Here is a 21,618-nt window from a genome sequence, read left to right on the forward strand (position 1 = left end):
TCAAGTCAACCATACTAGTAGTTAATCTTATTTGTTATCACTATGCTAGTTTTACTTAAGAATGTCCTTGATGAAGCAGAAGAATTTTTATTTTTATTAAAGCATGACCCTTACATATATATCTTTTGTAAAATATTCTGTGACCCAAAATGAGAAATACGTAAAACACTTTTTGTTCCATATCTTAGTCTCATGGTTGTCACAGAAAAAGCACTTGTGTCATTGTTTGAGATGAACTAGCTGCTTTTTTCCTGGAACAGAATTTTTATTTGAAAGAACAAATGAGAAACTATGGGTAGTTGGCAGAAATTCACTTTGAAAATAAACAAATGAGCTTATTATTCAAGGAAAACAACTTACAGTGTTTATTACCAATGATAAAATTTGAACTTTTAAGCAAAAATCAGAATTTAGGAAAAAGTGATGTCTGTCAGTATTAACTTGACAGCTTCCTAATATTTAAAGGCTTTTCTTTTTTCTTTTTCTTTTTTTAAGACTTTTCTGATGAGAGTTGGTGTTATTAATGACACCAAATTCAAAAATATCATTGACATTGTTTCAGAAAAAATATTTCAACTAACCTTTTAAAATTATTTGTCAAGTTTGGGGTACCTGGTTGGCTCAGTTGGTTAACTGTCTGATTTTGCCTCAGGTCATGATGTCACTATTTGTGAAATCGAGCCCCGACTGGGGCTCTGTGTGGAGAGCTCGGAACCTGCTTGGGATTCTCTCTTTCCTCCTCTTCCACTCACTGTCTCTCTCTCTCTCTCTCTCTAAAAAATAAATAAGTAAACTTAAAAAAATTATTTGTCAAGTTTTAATATAGTATCCAAAAAAAACCCTACAGTTATCTGAAAGGGCTATAAAAATAAAATTCCTTTTTCCACCTACATATTAGTGTGAGGCCAAATTTTCATCATACACTTTAACCAAAACAAAATACCACAGCAGATTGAATGAAAAGCAAATAAGTGAACCCAGCTATTGTGTAGAAAGCCAGACTCTGAAGAGATAGCAAAATATAATTAAACAACGCTACTCATTTCACTGAAATTCTTGTTTTGTAAGATATTTTTAAGTAAAATACTTATATTCTTAACTTTTAATTTTAATATGATAAGTATCACTATATAAAACCTCATAAACAAAAGAGATTTTTAGGGTCTCTAATATTTTTTAAATATTTATTTATTTTTGAGAGAGCACAAGTAAGGGAGGGATGGAGAGAGGGGGACAGAGGATCCAAAGTGGGCTCTGTGCTGATAGCAGCAAGTCCAATGTGGTGCTGGAACTCAGAAAATGCAAGATCATGACCTAAGCTGAAGTCAAACACTCAACCCACTGAGCCACCCAGGCACCGTATCTAGTATATTTAAGAATATAAAGGATTCTTAGACCAGAAGTTTAAAAACCGTCCTTAAGATACTGTTACATATGACCAGGGGATATGTTGAGATGTGTTCAAGAATGCTCATAGTGGCATTGTCTATAGTAGCCCCATTATAGGAACCATCCTAAATTCATTGTCACAGAATGGATAATTAAATGGTATATTTAAAATGGAAACTTATAAGTGAAAATGAATGATGCAAAGTTAGCTCAGCAGAGATGACATTTTCTAAAAAAAAATTGTTGAATAAAAGAAGCAAATTATAAAAGAATAGCTACAGTATGATTTTGGTTCTATAGATTTCAAAACCAGGTAAAAGTAACATACATTGTTTAGAGATGCCATAGGAAATGATTACCACAAAGTCAGGAAAATGGTTTTCTCTTAAGGGAGGAAGAAGATGATTATAAAGTTGAACACAGAAGGCAAGTTTTTATTAGTCTGAAAATGTTCTATTTCTTAAATTTAGTATTAGTAGGGGTTACATGGATGCTTCTTTATAATTATTCTTTAAAATGTAAATATTTTATTATCGCTTACATATGCATGATATCATATATCATATTATATGGTTGTGAGACTAAAATTAAGCTCATAAAAACAAAACAAATAAGAAAATATCATTAGAGAGTGTGACAAGGGAGTTAATTGGACTTGTTATGAATTTTACTTGTGTTGGAAGTGTTGCCTTCTGTGAAACTCAAATAGTGTCAATAAGCCATTAAATTTTTATGTTTATTTCAAACCAAGCTGAGGTTTATCTTGTAGCAATTTTTGTAAGAATGATTCATGAGACCTTTATTCCTTGAGTTTTTGTTCAAAATGACTTTTATACTTAGTGTGGCTGAGTCCAAGATTCTTGGTAGTCATTACTCTGTGGTGTGCTAGTGTTAAATGTCACCATGGTGAAATCTGAGGGTAATCTGATTGTTTTACCATTATAGGTAATTTGTTCTTTTGCCCCAGTTGCCCAAAATATATCTTAATTTTGAAGTCTAGTAAGTTAACTAGGATGTGGCTGTGTGTGAACTCATTCTGTGTCAATTTTTCCTAGGACATCATATTTTAGTCATTTTTATTTCTCAAAAGTTTCTTGAATTTGTTATAATCACTTTTCTTTCTGTTTTATTATTTTGGCCCTTTTAGAGGGGCCTACAGGGATATATATTGTATTTCTTTCCTTTATCTTTTAAACTCTGTCAGTTTTTGTTTTTCTTGCTTTTTCACTGTTGTGAAATTTGGCAGTTGCCTAATTTCATTTTTTGCTACTTCAGCATGGCCTTTTTCCTGTGATACTTTTACTCCTCCTCCGCCCCCCACTCATTTCCTCTGAAAGTTCGTGTTTTCATCCCCTATCTTTTCATATCTTCTTTGCTTGTATTTCTGCTTTGAATTCTTGTTTTTATAAAATGATGGCTGCATTAAGTTGGTTTGAACTCATGTGTCCAGTTTTTATCTTGCTTGTACCAGTGTTTTTTTCTACTAAGTGTTCTTCTTCTTCTATTCGTGTTTTCTCTGTTCTGATTATTTATTTATTTAATATATTTCTAGATACACTTCTTGTTCCTTTTGCATCACATGTTTGAATGAGTTTGATTTTTCTGGAAGAACTATTTGTAGAAGCTACAAATAGGGCCAAAGCTATTTTCCAAATTATCAGGAATTTATTAATGATATAGAGTAGTACATATGATTCAAGTTCCTTAACCCTGTATTCCATATAAAACTGTTATAATCTCGCTTTCACCCTTCCTTACCGCCAGACTGCTTCCTACAAATATGGTTTGTGTGACTCCCATATAAATAGGCCCAGCCTACCCTTCTTGTGAAAACTGGAACAAGGGTATATATTCCAACAGTTTGCACCCTTACTTCAGTTGATCACAAGAAGGTATTATTAGTTTACGCCCTCCCCCCCAGATTGTTGCACATAACTTTGAAGAAATATGCTTTGCTTGCGTACACTCAGATTTTCAATTATTGTTGTCCTCTCTCTGTGTCTTGCTGCATCCATCTTTGCTTTTTCTGAATTCAGTCATCTTTCCACACACATGATTTATAGTTTTAGAGGTTTTCTACCTTTCATTAAATGCAGAATTTTTATTTTTTTCCCTTATTTATTCACTGCTTTTGGGTGATATCTTAGAAAGGAAGGAAACTTTTTACTTAACAACATAGAAATAAGGTATATCGTTTAAACTTTTGAGATAGGAACAGAAACAATAGACATGAGAAAAGAAATTTCTAATGTTTTTCTTGTATACACTGTGAGATTTAGTTGGAAGTCTTCAACATATAATTTATTTCCTAAGATGGAAATAGAACAAAAATTCTAGATTAATAGATATTATTGAGAATTTAGGCTTTAGTTTAAAAAACAACTACTAATATGAAGTATTTTGCTTTCAGAATTACTTAGCTTTTCATAATTGAGTATGTTATCCTAATCAACTACAATCTTCTCTCTCATTGGATTTGAGATTTAATTTTACCCTACTCAGGGGTGCCTGGGTGGCTCAGTCGGTTAAGCGTCTGACTTCAGCTCAGGTCATGATCTCAGGTTCGTGGGTTCAAGCCCCACATTGGGCTCTGTGCTGACAGCTCAGAGCCTGGAGCCTGCTTCTAATTCTGTGTTTGTCTCTCTCTCTGACCCTCCCTGCTCATGCTGTTTCTATCTCTCAAAAATAAATTTAAAAACATTAAAAAAATTATTTTACCCTACTTATAAGCTAATAAGTTAGCCTATAGCTGTCATATGGATGCTAGCAAAATACATGAAATTCCTGGATCAGAGACAAAGGATTTTATTCCTTAACAGCACAGTTAATAGCATAAGGATCAGCATATTTATTTGATTTCTCTTGGCCCCTGATCCCACAGAGGCAACACAGTATGGCTTAGATGAATACTTCATATACAGTGGGTTTGCAACAAAACTGAAAAATAAAAAAATTGAGCTTGGGGAATCTACCACTTTTATAGCAAGTCGTAAGGAAACCTGCTTTTTTATCCAGGAGGAGGGGAAGGATGGTTACTTCATTTCTCAAGGTTGTCCTGCGAAATGTTCTGGTTAAAGCACAAGCCTTGTGGACTTGAAATACCCTGTAAAATGTGGGGAATCTCTAGAGGCCCAAGGGAAGCTGTCTCTCCAAATCTCTCAATCTCTCTCTCTCAATTTCTTTCTCTCTCTCCCTGTCTGCCTCTGTCTCTCTCTCAATGTCTGTTCATAAAACCGTCCTCAAATGAGAATCCCTACCTTTATGTGATCTGAACTGTTTTATTAAACACATAAAACCAACCAGGAACAGTTACCACTGTTCACTCATTGCAGAGGGCCCCATGTTCACCAAACTCTCTTTTGTTCTTATTCTTTTTATCCTAATTATTATTTTTGAAACCCAAGAGTAGAGAGTTGAGTTTATTTTACATTTATTGATCTATCTATCTATCTATCTATCTATCCATCTATCATTTATCTTTGTATTCTTAATTTTTAGCACAGCATCATTATCATTCCCACCAAGGACTCTTCATGCTTAATATATGTAAATATATGTTTTTGTTTCTATAATCCCATTTCCCGTTCCAGTTTCTTTTCTTCTGTAACTACTCTAACAAATTTTATATGTGTATTTGAATCCATATATATCCTTGTAAAATGTCACATGTTGTTTTATATATGTACGTGTATACATATATAAAATGTATACACATTTTGAAATGATTTCAAGGTTACAGAAAATTAATATAGTAAAAAGATTTCTTGTGTTACAGAAAATTAATATAGTAAAAAGATTTCTCGTGTGCCCTTCACTCATAAACAGTATAATTAATGTTTTGTAACATTTGCTTTATGTCTCTCTTTCTGTATATGTTCATGTATTTTTTTCTGAAATGTTTGACAATAAGTTGTAGACATGTACCTTATCCCTAAATATTTCAGATTGTTTCCTGAGAAGAAAAGATAATCTCTTATATTACCACAGTATAATTATTAAAGTAGAAATTTTAACATTGATATACTACTGTTATTTGAATATGCAGTCTGTATTCAGATTTCATCAGTTGTCCCAGCTATGTCTTTTATAACTCTTTCTCTCTCTACCCAGTCCAGTTTCTATTGGATTTAGTTATGTTTCTTTAGTTTTTAATTTCAAACAATTCCTTGGCCTTTCTTTGTTATTTTAGAGTGTGTATGTAATTTTTGCCTATATATATGATATAATGCTATCAATCTTTTTCTTAAGTGTTTCAGTTTTTAAGATCCACCCACATTTGTGTGTATATGTCTATCTTGCTTGCTGCTTCCAACTTCTTTTCAGTATCCCATAATATGCATCAGCCAATGTTTACTTATCCATTCCCTAGTGACAGACACCTAGATTATGTTCAACAACTTGCTATCATAAATAATTCTGTCATTAACATCCTCATACATGTTCCCTTTGGGAGTATTCCTAGGATATATAGCCAAGATTAGAATTCTTGGGTCATAATATATCTGCCTATTTAATTTGACAAAGTACTTCTGAATTGCTCTCCAGAACAGCTGCCCTGACCATAGTACAACTGTTGTGCACTGAGGTCCCAGTTTCTCGATATCTCTGCTAGTACTTAGTTCTAGATAACATTCTAATTTTTGCCATTATGAGGGTTTTCAGGTCAATTCTTGTTTATTCTTTCTGATCACTAATGAGTTTTACTTCTTTTACCAACTCTTCACTGAGATAGACTTTCCTCATGAGGGAACCTATCTTTAAGTGTGTATGTGTGTGTGTGTGTGTTATACTCCAGCATAATCAACTTCTTAGAGGGATCTTTTGAAGTTGATGTCATCAATAGCAGTTGTAAATGCCTATTTTACCTTACATTCTCTTAGACAACTGAAACTTAAGTCCTTAAGACAACTATCTGCATCTGACAACTAAATATTGTTAGTAGAACTTGTTACATTTCCTCCTTCATGTACTTGAAATCATGAGCTTTTTTAAAAAGTTTATTAATTTATTTTGAGAGAGATGGTGCGTGAGTGGGAGAGTGGCAGAGAGAGGGAGGGAGAGAGAATCCCAGTCTCCCACAGAACATAATGCAGCAGTCGAACTCACAAACTGTGAGATCATAAGCTGAGCAAAACCAAGAGTTGGATTCCCAACTGACACAGCCACCCAGGTGCCCCTGAATCATGAGCTTTTGAAGAATTTATTTGAGTATAGGTGACATACAATGTTACATTAGTTTCAGGTGTACAACATAGTATTTTGACAAGTTTATGCATTACACAGTGCTTGTCACTAGCATAGCTACCATCTGACACGATACATATTACAATATGACTATATAACCCTATACTGTGCCTTTTGTTCCTCTGATTTATTCATTCCATAACATGAAGCCTAGATTGCCCACTCTTTCTTCACTCATTTTGCCCATATCCCTAGTCCCCTCCCATCTGGCAACCATAATTTTGTTCTCTGTATTTATAGGTCTGATTCTGACTTTTGTTTGTCTGTTCTTTTTTTTTTTTTTTTTTTTTTAGATTCCACTCATGAATGAAATCATATGGTTTTTGTCTTTCTCAGTCTGACTTATTTCACTTAGCATAATACCCTCTAGGTCCACACATGTTGTCAACAAATGGCACCATCTCAATCTTTAATAACAAAGGATGGAATTTCTGGAATACTGTAAATCTTAGCATGCAAAAAATAAAAATTTATATACCTCTTTTAGGCATATCAATTGAATCTAAATGACATCGTATTTTGCTAACTTTCACTATGCATTTAAAAACTATGTGAACAGGGGTGCCTGGGTGGCTCAGAAGGTTAAGCGTCAGACTTCAGGTCAGGTCATGATTTTACAGATCATGAGCTGGAGCCCTGCATTGGGCTCTGTACTGACAACTCAGAGCCTGGAGCCTGCTTCAGATTCTGTGTCTCTTTCTCTGTCTTCCCCTCCCCTGCTCGTGCTTTGTCTCTCTCTCTTTTAAAAATAAATAAATATTAAAAAAAATTTTTAATAAAACAATGTGAACAGGTTCTTTTTTTATAGTCAAAATTTACATCCTTTTTTCCCTCCTTTAACTCACTATATCTGCTTCATCTTTCCCAACTTGAATACTATCCTCATGTATATTTTAAGATTTCTTAATATACCTTAAAATATAATTTCGTACTTAAGTGTATTTTAATTGTATCAAATATTTTCATCACAAAATGTGTATAAATTGCCATTACATTTTTAAAATTTCCTGTGATAATAAAGGAAAATTTTTTCTCGATTATAGATTCATTACATTACAATCATTATTAGTCAATTATTGATCAGAAAGCATATACATATTATACATTGTAATAAATAATTAAACCTAAAAGTAAAATTTTATGGAAAATGTTTCTTTTTTTTTTTAATATTTTTATTTATTTTTAGGAGAGAGAGAGAGACAGCGTGAGCAGGGGAGGGGCAGAGAGAGAGGGAGATACAGACTCTGAAACAGGCTCCAGGCTCTGAGCTGGCAGTCAGCACAGAGCCCGACGCGGGGCCGGAACCCACGAACCGCAAGATCATGACCTAAGCGAAAGTCGGACGCTTAACCGACTAAGCCACCCAGGCGCTCCGGAAAATGTTTCTTAGTTATATTTTTTCAGTTGCTGCATTTGTCTTTCTATTGCTAGAATAAGGCAGAATTTCAGCATCAATTTGACTCTGATTTTTTTTAGTTGTGTATGCTGACAAAATTTGTTCACATAAATAGATGAAAGGAGTTTATTATAGAAATATCACTCACTTTTTGGAACTCCTTTTGTATTATTTGTGATAACATAACCAATGGTGGTCTAGCATCAAAAAAAATTTTTAACAACCCATCTACTGTTAATTTGATTATATCCTCTTGTAAACGTGATGAAAACAAGAAACTACATAATATGTTATTCATTCATTAAAGTCATTCTTCTTCTCAACACTGACACCAAATGATTCTGATTATCTCTTTTCTTGTGTCTCTTTTCTTGACACATTTTTATACGCCAAGGAAATGAACTATTGTACAATTATAGATGGGTGAAGAATAAGTTTTTTTTAATATATATATAAGATTGGAGAAGTAAGATCTAAAAAGGAGAAGTTTGACTTTTTTTTTTTTTTAGAAAAGAGTACATAAGGAAATTGAAGATCTCAAAAATTATTTTCTTACAGCCATCTGTGTCTGCCTATACCTATCTTAACATGTCTCAGGAATGCTTATAAGGCTGCTGCTAAAAGGAAATAATTTTCTTAAAGCTATCATCACTTGAAAAGAATAATAGTATTATTCACATGGTAGCATCAACCTTTGAGAGAAGTACAGAATATTAAGTTTATTGAATTATGAATTTACATTAAGGAGCTTATTATGTAACTCTGCAGCTGATTGTTTTGACAGAATAATATCCAATTCGATTATATTATCATATTCCTAGAAAACCACTTAAAGAGACTGATTCCAATGTCTTGATGTCAAACAAGAAGACTTAATACTGGCATTCATGGTTTAGGGCTCTGGATATACAATCTCACATGTTTCTCTTCCTTTACTTATGTTAGTTCCTCTACATGAATTACTAGTTTCTTCTCCATTTCTCATATATTATATGTCTCTATTATAACTTTTTTATATTGTATTTATGAAGACCAATTCATTCAGCTTCCTAAACATATCTAGCATCTAATCCCACCTGTCTAGGGCCCTGGTTCAGATCTACATTGTTTCTCTGTCTTATTCTCTTCCCATTGCTTTTTGTTCCATCTGTTTTCCCTGCCTCCATTGTCTCCTCACTCCAATGTCTGAACTATAGACTTACTATAATGACCTGTCCAAAATACAAATCAATTCCAGATTTTCTGAAATACCCAGTTGCTCTTACTCGCAAACCTTCAGCATCTCTACACTGCCCAAAGTGTTAATATTTACTTTCATTTATGGGAATTCTCTTTTCTCAACTAACATAAATTCTAGGATGTTTAAAGGCAGTATCTACTAAGACTAACTGTATGATCTTTAATAGGTCATTTATTTTTACTAAACTTCAGTTTTTCATAACTATAAAGTGAGAATTAACATATATTCCCTATCTGTTCAAGGAAAGATTGTATCATATGAGCTACCATTCAAAAGTATATGATCAAATAAAGAGATATAAAAATAAATTGTATCATAGAAGTATTCTGTGGTCTCCTTAACTTTAATCTCGTATTTCCTTAGAGTATCTTGATAGAAAGTATATGTTGGTAAGGCTAATAAATGATCAAATAAGGAAATAAAGGATACATTGGGGGTACGTTTATTTTATTTATTTATTTTATTTCTTTCTTTCATGTTTCTTATGTTTCTTCCTTGTTAAAACAGTTTTGGTATGAACCATGATGGAATTGGAAATTCTTGTGGGACGAAAGGTCATGAAGCAGCAAAACTTATGGCAGCTCACATTACTGCAAATACCAATCCTTTTTCCTGGTCTGCCTGCAGTCGAGACTATATCACCAGCTTTCTAGAGTAAGTAATCTCTGGAGAGTGATGATGAATTGCTCCAGAAGTAAGTCATTGGTAGAAGCGTAATATGTAGTGCTTCAAACTGCATAATGGGTAACTTTTATAGTGTGATATTTCAGGCTGTTCCTAAAATACTTTAATATATCACTGTGGCAAATTTTTTCCTTCATACTCAAAAAAGAACTTCGTAGATTAGAGAAACTGGAGCAAGGATATAAGTGGGGTTGATGATGTGAGTGTCAGAAATGTTCAATCAATGGGAAACAATGTCAGAAAGAATTTAGATTTACACAGTTTAATAGAGCATAGGCCAAATTTTAATTCAGTGATGATATATTTCATTTTGTTGTTGAAAACACTGAGGTTTTTTTTTTTAGGAATGTAAAGTATCTAATAGTACAAACAACAACAACAACAAAAAACCAAACATCCAAGAAATGAAAATTTAATTTGAAAATTTATTAAGTGACTCATCTTTTCTACAGTTTGAGAACTTCTTTGCTGATCTTTTAATGTATATTCCAAGCACGTGATTACTTAAATGTGAGATATATAAATTAGCTCAGGTATAACTGTGTTTATGAAAGATATTCTTTCACATCTCACCTATATAGGACTTTAGGATTGGACTTTGTAAACTCATAGACTTAGGTCTCACTTTCTAATTGTGTGACCATGAGCATGTTAACTTAACCTTTCCTAATCTTCAGTGACCTCACTTGTTAAATGAGTTAGGTAATAGTACATGCATCATCAGGTTGTTTTATATATATATATATATATATATATATATATATATATATATATATATGTGTGTGTATATATGTATATAGTTACATACAATGCTATAATGTGTATGAAGCACATTAGACATTTGTTAAGTGGTAAATATTACTTTAAATAATATCGAGGCTTTAAGCATTGTTACTCTATCATTATCTTCAACTGTTTTGTGCCATTTTTTTCTTGGGGAGGAGAGATTAAATACTCTTTGAAAAAGTGAATCAGATAAAACACTCATGAACAAGAGAAATTCTTTTTAAAAACTGTCTTTGTTCAAAGTTCACATTTATATGACTCTGGTGTAAAACTTTAAAAATTCAGAAAGGCTATGTAAGGTAATATTATTCAGTAAAATCACATTCTGAAAACTTAAAATTACATGTATTTAAAGGCCCCAAACAAGAGATTTTAAATTACCTATCACAGTGCTTTACCAATTAGAGGTCAAAAGGTAAATGTTTAAAATGAGCTTTTTTGAATTAAAAATATTTAATAATGAAACAAAAGGAATTGGAAATTCATATCAGAATGGAATTCCTCTGGAAAATTATGCTGTAATCCAAAATTTTTTAATCTTAGTAATAAATAATTATAATAGTGTGCTTGCTTAGTGCCAATACTGGATTGAAGGCTATAAAGATAGACCACAGAGAATTTGTTGCACATCTTTGGGCAGTTTTTAACACAAAGCAGTAGCATTATCATTTTCCAAGATGTTTTTAATGAGATCATATTACCTAAATTTTAAACATTGTTCAAGATCTGCTCTCCCTAGAAATCAAGCCAGATATGGAATTTCTCCTTTGACTTGGCTCATGTTTTTATAATGGAATCTTAGTGTCTATCACCAGAAAGACAAACTGTATAACATGCTCAATATTCCTGTGCATTTTTGAAGGCTTCGCTCATCTTGTGTTTTCTTTCTCCCCTATCCTGTTTATTTTGCACAGTTTATTTGCTAGGTCCATCTCTGTATACCTAATACAAGGATCAGTTTTGATCAGTCTCTCTTGCAAGAGAGACTCTTAAAAAAATTTCCCAAAAGGGAATTCCTAAATTACTAATAAAATACTGTTAAGAAATCACCAATAATTTGATGAGGGATGTAAAATTATTACTAGGTACAGTAAAGTGTTCCAGTGAATTAATTAAAACAATTAATCCAAAAAGCATTATTTAAGCCTTATTGCCTCTTTGCATTTTGTATGTAAGCATGATTAGTGTTGACAGGGTTCCAAAGGGCTTATTTATCCTGTATTTTATAAAAATATTTCTGTTGTGCATCCTCATGGGAATACTCACAAAGGTAAAGCCATCATTAAAAGATAGATATGAAAGAAAATGTGTAGAGATTGGGAAAAGTTAGCTCTTTTGTCCTCTTTAATAATAAACTAAACAACTCTGATTATAATCTGACCAAGTAATAAAGGTTTTTTAAACACAGGGCCCTTTAAAAAGGTCAGTTCACTGGAGCACAAAGACATAATAGTAACTTTCTTGAATTTCTTTGTTCCTTTTTATTAATGCAGTTGGCTTAATTGCTTTAACAGCTATGTGTGATATTTTTAAAAATCCAGTGATATTTTGATCAGGGATTGAGGTTACATTTATGTTTTATAGTTGGCTCAAAAAGACTCATAACATTTTATTTTAGTTTCTCTTCTCAAGAAAAATCTTGAAAGATGAATTGTGTAGGAACTGCAGCCCAGCCAACAAAATGCATACCTTTCTTTACTTAGTGACTGTATAGGACCAAGATGATGGTGGATTTTAACAATGAGCTTTCTATGATTTATAGACATTCACTATTCACTATGTTCAGCTGAAAACAATTCCATGGCCTTTAAATGCCAATAAAGTCAAGTCTCTCGTGTCTTTCTGAAACACTAGGTGCTATTGATCAATCAGGAGATGGTGTTTACCAACTCCCAATATTTTTTTTCAGATTTCTTAAACTCGGTGATTCAATAAGTGGTTCATGAATCGCCCAGAAGCCGTCCTGATTAAATAATAAAGAACCCATTTCCGTTAAAATGGACGTGTTATGCCAGCTTCTGATGTTTTCGACGACGGCTTTGCAGGTAGTGTCCTTCCTATCTGCCTGCGGGACTTATTTACTTATTTATTTAGAAAATAGAGAAAGATGAACCTGGTATTATGGCTCACACTCACTGATGACTATGGGCTAATTTACCAGGCAGTGGAAGGCAGCCAGAAGTAGTTTAGGCCAGTTTTTCATACATTTTCCACCACTCAGCGGTAGTATAGAGTAATTTCATATAGTTTTCCAAAATTCCGGAGCCTCTGTGAATCAACTCTTGCTCTATTTAAATTAAAGTCTGTTAAATTGTTTGAACTGTCAGAGATCCATAGCAAAATTTCCTACAGTTCCAAATTAAATACAGACTAGCCGTTTTCACAGAAAGGATGGAAGCTTGAATAAAGAAAGGCAATATTATGGTTGAAGGTGAACGGGAAAGAAAGATCTACAAGAAAAATGATATAAGATGAACAGGATGACCAAACACTCACATTTCCTTGTAGCATTTACTTTGGAAGATCAGTATCAATAATCTTTAAGTGGAAAACAATTTCATAGATGGGACTCTCTTTTTATATGGAGCCCAAGAAACAGCAAAACAAGTTTCTCCTCTTTCTATTAATCAGGCACGTTTTGGGGACTTCTTCTAACCCCTAAATATCTTTGATAAGTCGAAGCTACATCTGGAGAAGAGAGTATAACTGAGTAAATCATTATCAATTATCAGTACAGTGTTTGTATGTTGAAAGCCTCAAATCAGTTATATTCAAGCATCCCAGTCATATGGAGGGCAAGAGAGAAAGGTCTAACTCATTTTAGAAGGTAGTTATTATTAGTTTTGTGGATATTGATGAAGCAGTTTATAATAACATAGTAGATAAGACACTTGACTTACCACAGATAATACAATCGATTCATTTAATTTAGGTATATGAGCACAATTTTGTGTTGAAAATAGGAGTTGGCATTAAATGTTAACTTTTTGTTGTTGTTGTTACAAGACTGTTAAGATGTGTATAGGGTTATATAGAGAATGATTTATTTTTTAGATTGATGCACTGTGAGCTGAAGGTCTTGTTTATAGTATAATTGTTTAAGTAAAAAATAAATATAAAATTGCAATTAGGAGAATGTGCTCATGTGTTCTGGAAACAAAGCCAAGGGTACATATTTTACATAGAGATCTGTAAATTTTAGCTGACCATTCAACTCTGGCTTATATTCCCATCTCAAGACTAATTTTTGAACTATGTAAATAAGACTTCTCTAAATTAGAGGTAGAATACATAAAATATGATTTTGCTATCATGCTGCAAGGATTTCTGGAAATGTAAATATATTTTGATTTACTAAGAATTTCATAATCTGGGAAAAAGCATGCTCTCAAACACACATATTTTTTCTGTCTTGTCTTAGATACATAAACAAAAATAGACTTTATTATTATATATAATACTGTTGATATTAACTAGGCTTTTAGCATTGAAAAAGATGCTAGTAGGGAAATAATCATAGTTCTACTTTTTATGTGTATGGTTTTGCTCAGGACAGGTGCTATCTCTGCTTAATAATAATAAGTTGTAATTGTATCTCATAGATGGAAACTAAGTGCTCTTCATTCATTTATTGATGAGTGAGGTTCATGCTTTCTGAGTGGGAAATTTGCATATGACCAAAACACAAACGCTTAAAAGTGCTATTTGATAAGAAAATTCAAGCAGATTTATATATAACATCACTACTATTCTTATTTCGATGAAAGCATAAATAGCACTAGATTTAGCATAGAGATCATATTATTATATCAGTTAGTTAGAACCATAGATTTAAAACAGTTATTCATAATTCCCTTTTGTTAAATAGAGATAATTACAAAATATAAGAGAATAACTCATCTAATACTTTTGAAAAAGGAAAAACATTTGTACCAGGAGACCTGTACAAATATATTCATATCAGTAGATTTTGCAAGTTTCAGAAATTAAGAATAATGCAAATGTTTGTTAATAGAAGAATGGATAAGTAATTGTTACATAGTCTTAAATGGAATATTAAAGAATAATATTGATGAACAAGCTACAGCTATACACATCAACATGGATATATTTCACATTCAAATGTTGAGCAAAATAATAGTTACAAAAGAAAACCTATACTATGACTTCTCTTATATAGTTCAAAAATAGAGTAATAATTGGGAGATAAGTAATTACTAAGATAAGCATGGAAATAATTATTTTAAAAGTCAAAATATTAGTTACATTTTGTGGAAAATATGAGGAATGTGTTTAGGATTAATTGCTTGGGAATTTCCTAAGAAGAAAAAAAAACACTTGTAAGATTAAAAATATATCTCTTAAATCCATATCTTCTATCTGCTATACTTACATCTGTGATATTTCAGAATGATAATTGATGACTCAGATGCATGGAAGTATCCATAATTTTTATGTTCTAAGAGTGAATTAAAATAATTGTGATCTTAATTTACTTGAAAGTAGCAGGAAAATAGCAGACACATTTTAGTAACATTATGTAAAAACTATTTTTATCACTTCATGTCTAATTAAGAATTAAAATATGAAGACTATCCCCCTCGAATACTTTAATCCAGATTTTACTGTATATGTCAGATATGGTTACTAGGAAAATATGTAGTATTTTTTCTACCCAAAACATAGAAAGAATTTAAGTTGATCTTGGAGATACTCCTACCCTTGCTTTCCCTGAGTCAAAAATAGGTAAGATATTAGTGGCTGGCACAGTACTATACTGAACCCATTTCAAAAGGCCATTGTTGCTGCCATATTCCTAAATGTATGTTCATTTTTAAAAAATCTATATGATTTTTTAAATATTTTATTTCATGTGGTATTTTATTCTTCTGCAAAGAATAAGACATGTCTAGATATTTAGTTAGACCATAGTAATGAAAAGCAATAAATACTTCTAAAGAATGGAAATAAAAATCCACTTTTGGGTAGAAGGCTTTGTCCACAGGTAACCACAATGCATGCCTTCTTTATTGTCTGGAGGCCTTTCCATTGATTGTGTGATTTGGTATTTTTTTGAAGAACATGAACCATGATTAGAAGACTACTAATACCTGGGAACAAGAACATTAAAGGAAAGAATTATTCTTGCTTTCTTCTAGGTTAAGCCAAATTTCAGTTTACTTTCAGAAAATAATTTTTATCCCCAGGGTATATTCTTGTGTGTGTGTGTGTGTGTGTGTTTATTTTTGAGACAGAGTGAGACCAAGCATGAGAGGAGAAAGGGCAGAGAGAGAGAGGGAGACACAGAATTGGAAGCAGGCTCTGGGCTCTGAGCTGTCAGCACAGAGCCTGATGTGGGGTTTGAACTCACGGACCGTGAGATCATGACCTGAGCCAAAGTCAGATGCTTAGCTGACTGAGCCACCCAGGCACCCCCCAGGGTATCTATTCTTAAACTCTTTTGGGGAGGTCCATATAGTATTTCCTGTAGGGTTTTAGGTTAATTTTATACACCTACAAGTTATTATGTATAATAAATTTAAAAAAAAACCTTTTTTGAATGTTTATTTTTGAGAGAGAAAGAGACAGAGTGCAAGCTGGGGAGGGGCAAAGAGAGAGGGAGACACAGAATCTGAAGCAGGCTCCAGACTCTGAGCTGTCAGCACAGATCCTGTTGTGGGGCTTGAACTCAGGAACTGTGAGATCATGGCCTGAGTTGAAGTCAGATGCTTAACCAACTGAGCCACCTAGGTGCCCCTGTGTATCATAATTTTTAGTAGACTTTTGAGTTAATTCTACTTAGGTGAATATATCTTATACCTTCTTTGTTATGCTATCAGCAGATATTTTTAACTATAGGACTTAAATACTTCAGTACTTAAAATTTTCCCATTGATTTATAGTAGTGTATAACTTGATTTTTTAAATATTTCAATCTTTTCATAAAGACTTATAATTTTGTTGTAGATGGAGATGAAACATATTTTATAAGAAAAATTATGGAATTAAACTAGTATTCATTGGTTTCATGAATATTGTGTTTTATCAAAATAGTCCATCTTCATTCAGTAGACTTTTTACATTTGACCTCTTTTATCATTAATCTTAACATAAATTTTGAATTTACTAATAAAATTGCATTTGTCTAAAATTTGCATTTCTATATTAAGATATTTTACATAATAACATTAAAAATCTTGCTATTTTAAAAATTTATCTAGAAATAGTTTTCCTTACTGATCTGCATGTCAATTTCAAAAAGTAAAATAAACACGAAGTAAAAGCATTTTGTCATGAAAACTGGAAGGCAGGTGAAAAAGAGTTTTCTGTTAAATTCTTTGAACACTGACAAGTAAACTGTTACAATAAAATCCATCTATATTAGTATCACATTTAATATCCCATCTAAATATTTTTATTGATTAAAAATTAACAAAGTGGGGCATAAATAAAAGGAAAGGTTGTAAAGAGGACAGTGTTCTGTCCCTTGGGTTTTTGAATCTATCACTAATGAATAATATGGTTCCGTTTTTAAAAGATATTAATTTCCTGCTGCACAAATACACATTTTTATATAGTAAATTAACCTTTACTTTTTAAGGAATATGACAAAATAGTAAGTGAATATGAAGCTCATTATTATGCATGGCTCTTTCTTACTTATCTATAAATGAAAATTTGTACTGTCCTAAATAATAGTTGAGGAACTTCTACTTGTGAAATTATTTTCCTTTGGCAAAGTGGATGGAAAAGATTTGGAAAAAAAAACACAAGTGCTGGCACAATTGACAGGAATGTTGGAAAAAATTTTTAAATGTTGGCATAGGAATTCTTTAAAAATTCTAAGTTACTCACATGTGAAATGAAAGTAAAAAAGCATCTGTCCTATTTTATGCACACTGACTGAAAAAAATGAACAATTATATTTAGCAAAGTATAAAGTCCTTTAAACTAAGGTATTCTGTCTGGGTTTTGGCGATCTTTATGTTATTTGTTCCACTGAATTAAAATATTATGTTTGAGTGCAAGCATACTTTGAAAAGCAGAAATTGCAGAGAGAGGAGAACATTCTCCTTTCCAACTCTGATGACCCTAGATGAAATATGAAATTTTTGAGAGACTAAACACTTCTAATATACTTGAGAGAACTTTGGATTTTGGCCTCCTCTGTCATTCTACCCATTTATTATTGAAATATTTCAAGAACCTTTGGACATGTCTTACTACAGCATCTATTGTTCTGCCCAAGTTAGGAGTATATAGATTAGGTCTTTAAGAATTACAACCATAGTTTTGTTTTGTTTTTTAATTTTCCACATTTTATGTTTTTAATTCTACTACCAGATGTGGTTATATTTTCATGGAAACAAACAAGAAGCTTAGAGCAATATGAAATTCTATTTTGATTCCTTTAGAAATTAAAGCAGTGTTTTGAGGCCAACATGACATTTTCAGATTGTTGTCTGAGATGCTTTTATTGTGTCTTGGTGCTGGAAAGAACTATTGGAGCTCTTATTCACATTTCAGTAAAGTTATTCTATTTTACCATGTGACTGTTGGTAGAATGTATTGCTTTTCATGCATCAAGTTATTAAAACAAATAGTTCAACACATGGTTTCATAATTGTGATGAAAATAGTCCATAGTGTACCTAATTTCCTTTGATCCTTTATGTTGAACAGTTCAGGCCGTGGTACTTGCCTTGATAATGAGCCTCCCAAGCGTGACTTTCTTTATCCAGCTGTGGCCCCAGGTCAGGTGTATGATGCTGATGAGCAATGCCGTTTCCAATATGGAGCAACATCCCGCCAATGTAAATATGGGGTAAGAAGTCTTAATCCTTATGTTTAGTCATTTATATGTGTTCTTTCGTGACACAAATATTAAGTTGGGGAATCTTATTGAGTGTAGTATATGTCTGATAACATCGTTAATGTAAATATGGCCTTTGACACACTGCTTTTTTCTGATATCATTTGTCTAATATCTATTTCTAAATGAGAAAAATAAGTTTCAGATGTCTTGTGAGGGATACAGGTAGAATTTTAATAATTTCTAATGTATTTCTTTTAAAGTCCTGAGTTTTTAATGCCACTTTAGTTTGTCTTTTGAAATGTTATGGTTTTGAAAACTTCTCTCTCCCGGCCTTTTCTGGTACTCTAATAATTGGGTTTAAGGGAATTTTCATATTGGCTAAGAGCCTTTATTTTAATTTATACTTTTTAGTACTGAGTCATTTCAAGTTGCTTCATTCACTGCCCACATTCTAACACAACAACTGAGTGGGGACAAGATGACATTAACTCAAATTGAAAAACAAGGAAAATTACTGTGGAAAAAAATGCAGGTTTCATAATTGACTCTTCGTGTCTGCCTAAAATTGTGGGCAGTGGATGAAGCAATTTGAAATGACTCAGTACTAGAAACTATAAATTAAAATCAAATAAATAATATTATATATATATATAATAAAAACATTTTATACAAAAAGCTATCACTGCCTAGTATAGAGGCATGTTTGTATATGTATGCAGTGTAAATGTACTGAATGAAAGAATAAGATTTTTAAATAAAAAGTTGTTTATAAGAATTCAAATTTAAAACATAAGTTTAAAGGGTTGGTTTCTGTTTTTATACAAATAGTGTTTAAAATCACTTTAAAAAATAATAACCAAAAATGAACTAAGTTTTAAGGTAGTAAAGTCTAAACAGTATATGCATTGTACTGTACCGATTGTTCCTTTTGGGTACAGTACAAAGGGTACAAAGTACAAAGGAAAGTGATTTTCAAAATATCCCTTGGGTGACAAGCATATTATTATTCATGGTAGGCTTTGGTGCCACATTTTGTGCACTAGATTTAAAGATTTTGTGCAACTATCTAAATATGTAAAGCCTTGTATAAAACTTTGGTCTTGCCTTTCTGAAAAGAGTCTTCTATTACTGTTTCTGTATGATTTTAGCTCCTTTTTTTCTTAGATTGCTTTTTCCTACAGAAAAAGTGGGTCAAATTTCAATCACCATCTTTTTATTTACTTGTAGTTTAGTAGGTTGAAATTCATGATCAAATGAGATTACACATTTTCTGTTCTTTTTATCTTTGTTATCTCATGTATTTATTAGCAAGTGAAATAGTTAATCTACATTTTAATTTTTTATTGGAAATTGGGCTTTAACTGTGACTATGTATTTTCATGTTAGATAATTTATATTACCAGTTTTACAGAATCTATGGATGCATCTTTTCTTTCTTTAATAATTAATTAAAATTTTCCTCTGATTATCCTATATCTCTGTCTGTATGTCACAAATATCTCATACTCATTGATTTGAAGTGAGATAAATAGTAATTGCCTAATTGTATTTTTTCAGTTTATCTTCCTTATATTTAGCTTTTAGGTTCTATTTATCTGTTCTGTTTATAAAATCTTTTATAAAATAGTTGGCTATTTTGAAAGAAAAAGAGAGAGCACAAGCAGGGGAGGGGCAGAGAGAGAGGGAGAGAGAATCCTAAGCAGGCTCTATGCTGTCAGTGCAGAGCTCAATGCAGGACTCAACTCCATGAGCTGTGAGATCATGACCTGAGCTGAAATTAAGAGTCAGATGCTTAACTGACTGAGCCACCCAGGTGCCCCTAAAAGCTTTTGTAATAGATATAAAATAACATTTAGAAAACTTGGGGAAAGACATTAGCATCTTACAAGCGTATACAATTTCACATATTTTGTCATTAATCTTTTCACTTTGCTTTGCAGCAAAATGGTTTTCTTAGACTCATGTACTATATGAAAATCCTTATGCTACCTTTTTTTATAATGTGCTGTATATTGCTAACAAAGTTTCTTGAATCATGATGGATTCTGTACAATCACTCTCACTTCTTAAACTTGTGCCTGAAAAATTGGGTTTACACAATTTATAGCACCCAAACATGTTTTATCTGGTGACTTCCTATGGTTTTAAATGAGTCTAAATACTACTTTAGAAAATAAGAGTGGCTTTGAAAGTAGCGGTCCAGTCAGGTAAACAAGACATACTTCAGATGGAAGCTGAGGGGAAACAAACCAGCCTGGCTTTAGCTGTCAAGGTGTTGTAGCATCCTGAGATGAACACTAAACACAAGCACTGGGGACTTAAAAGAACATTACATCCTTTTAGTGAGGGGATACATTGGTGTTGGGCATCAGTAAATGATCCCTCTTTCAATTACCAGGACTCTAATGATGCTAGGGAGGATTTTAAGCAACTACAGAATAACACATAACTGCACCAGTGATCAGCTTTCCATCGCTTCTACTTCAGTTACTAGTGATTATATCTGGTTACAAAAAATACTTACTGAGTAGGTCCAGTAATATACATGTTAGTTATATTTGAGAGTTTACATGAAAATTTTTATTTTTTATTATAATTCAGGACAATATCTTGTACCATTATCCTTGTATATAATCTATTTATGCTTTCTAGGTATTCCTCAATTTCAGTAGAAGTAGTGAGGAGATTGTAATAGCTATAAATACAAAAAACAAAATGGTATAATGTATACATAGTAATATAGTTGTATAATATAGTAATTTATAAATGATATGTGGTTTGTGGTTTTACGTAGCGTCTTTTTTCCTGGGATACTTCAGACTACTTTGATAAAAATTGTAACTATCTATTAATATTTTGTATATGGTGAAGCTAAAATACAGAATTTGATTTACCTACTCCAAGGTCAAAACAAAAGTTGTTAAAGGTCTAGGGGCGCCTGGGTGCCTCAGTCAGTTAAGCATCCAACTCTTGATTTCAGATCAGGTCATGATCTCACAGTTTGTGAGTTCAATCCCCAGCATCCATCGTCATGCTGGCAATTTAGAGCCTGCTTAAGAGTCTG

The 21,618-nt window shown here is 32.4% G+C and overlaps 2 protein-coding genes across 2 annotated transcripts in view; both read left to right on the top strand.

Annotated features, from left to right (window-relative positions):
- Positions 1-12,685, top strand: part of LOC120247563 (A disintegrin and metalloproteinase with thrombospondin motifs 6) — a 161,247-nt gene extending 148,562 nt beyond the window's left edge. Inside the window, exons 9-10 of the mRNA XM_039255536.1 lie at positions 9,777-9,923; positions 12,649-12,685. Coding sequence (XP_039111467.1) covers positions 9,777-9,923; positions 12,649-12,685 — 184 coding nt within the window. The remainder of the gene's footprint in view (positions 1-9,776; positions 9,924-12,648) is intronic.
- Positions 12,686-12,747: 62 nt separating this feature from the next.
- The window catches only part of ADAMTS6 (ADAM metallopeptidase with thrombospondin type 1 motif 6), a 131,067-nt gene continuing 122,196 nt past the window's right edge, over positions 12,748-21,618 (top strand). The window contains exons 1-2 of the mRNA XM_039255521.1: positions 12,748-12,784; positions 18,422-18,563. Coding sequence (XP_039111452.1) covers positions 12,748-12,784; positions 18,422-18,563 — 179 coding nt within the window. The remainder of the gene's footprint in view (positions 12,785-18,421; positions 18,564-21,618) is intronic.

The sequence above is a fragment of the Hyaena hyaena genome, unplaced genomic scaffold (assembly GCF_003009895.1).
Source record: "Hyaena hyaena isolate Hyena2069 unplaced genomic scaffold, ASM300989v1 scaffold_530, whole genome shotgun sequence".
Taxonomy (NCBI): Eukaryota; Metazoa; Chordata; class Mammalia; order Carnivora; family Hyaenidae; genus Hyaena; species Hyaena hyaena.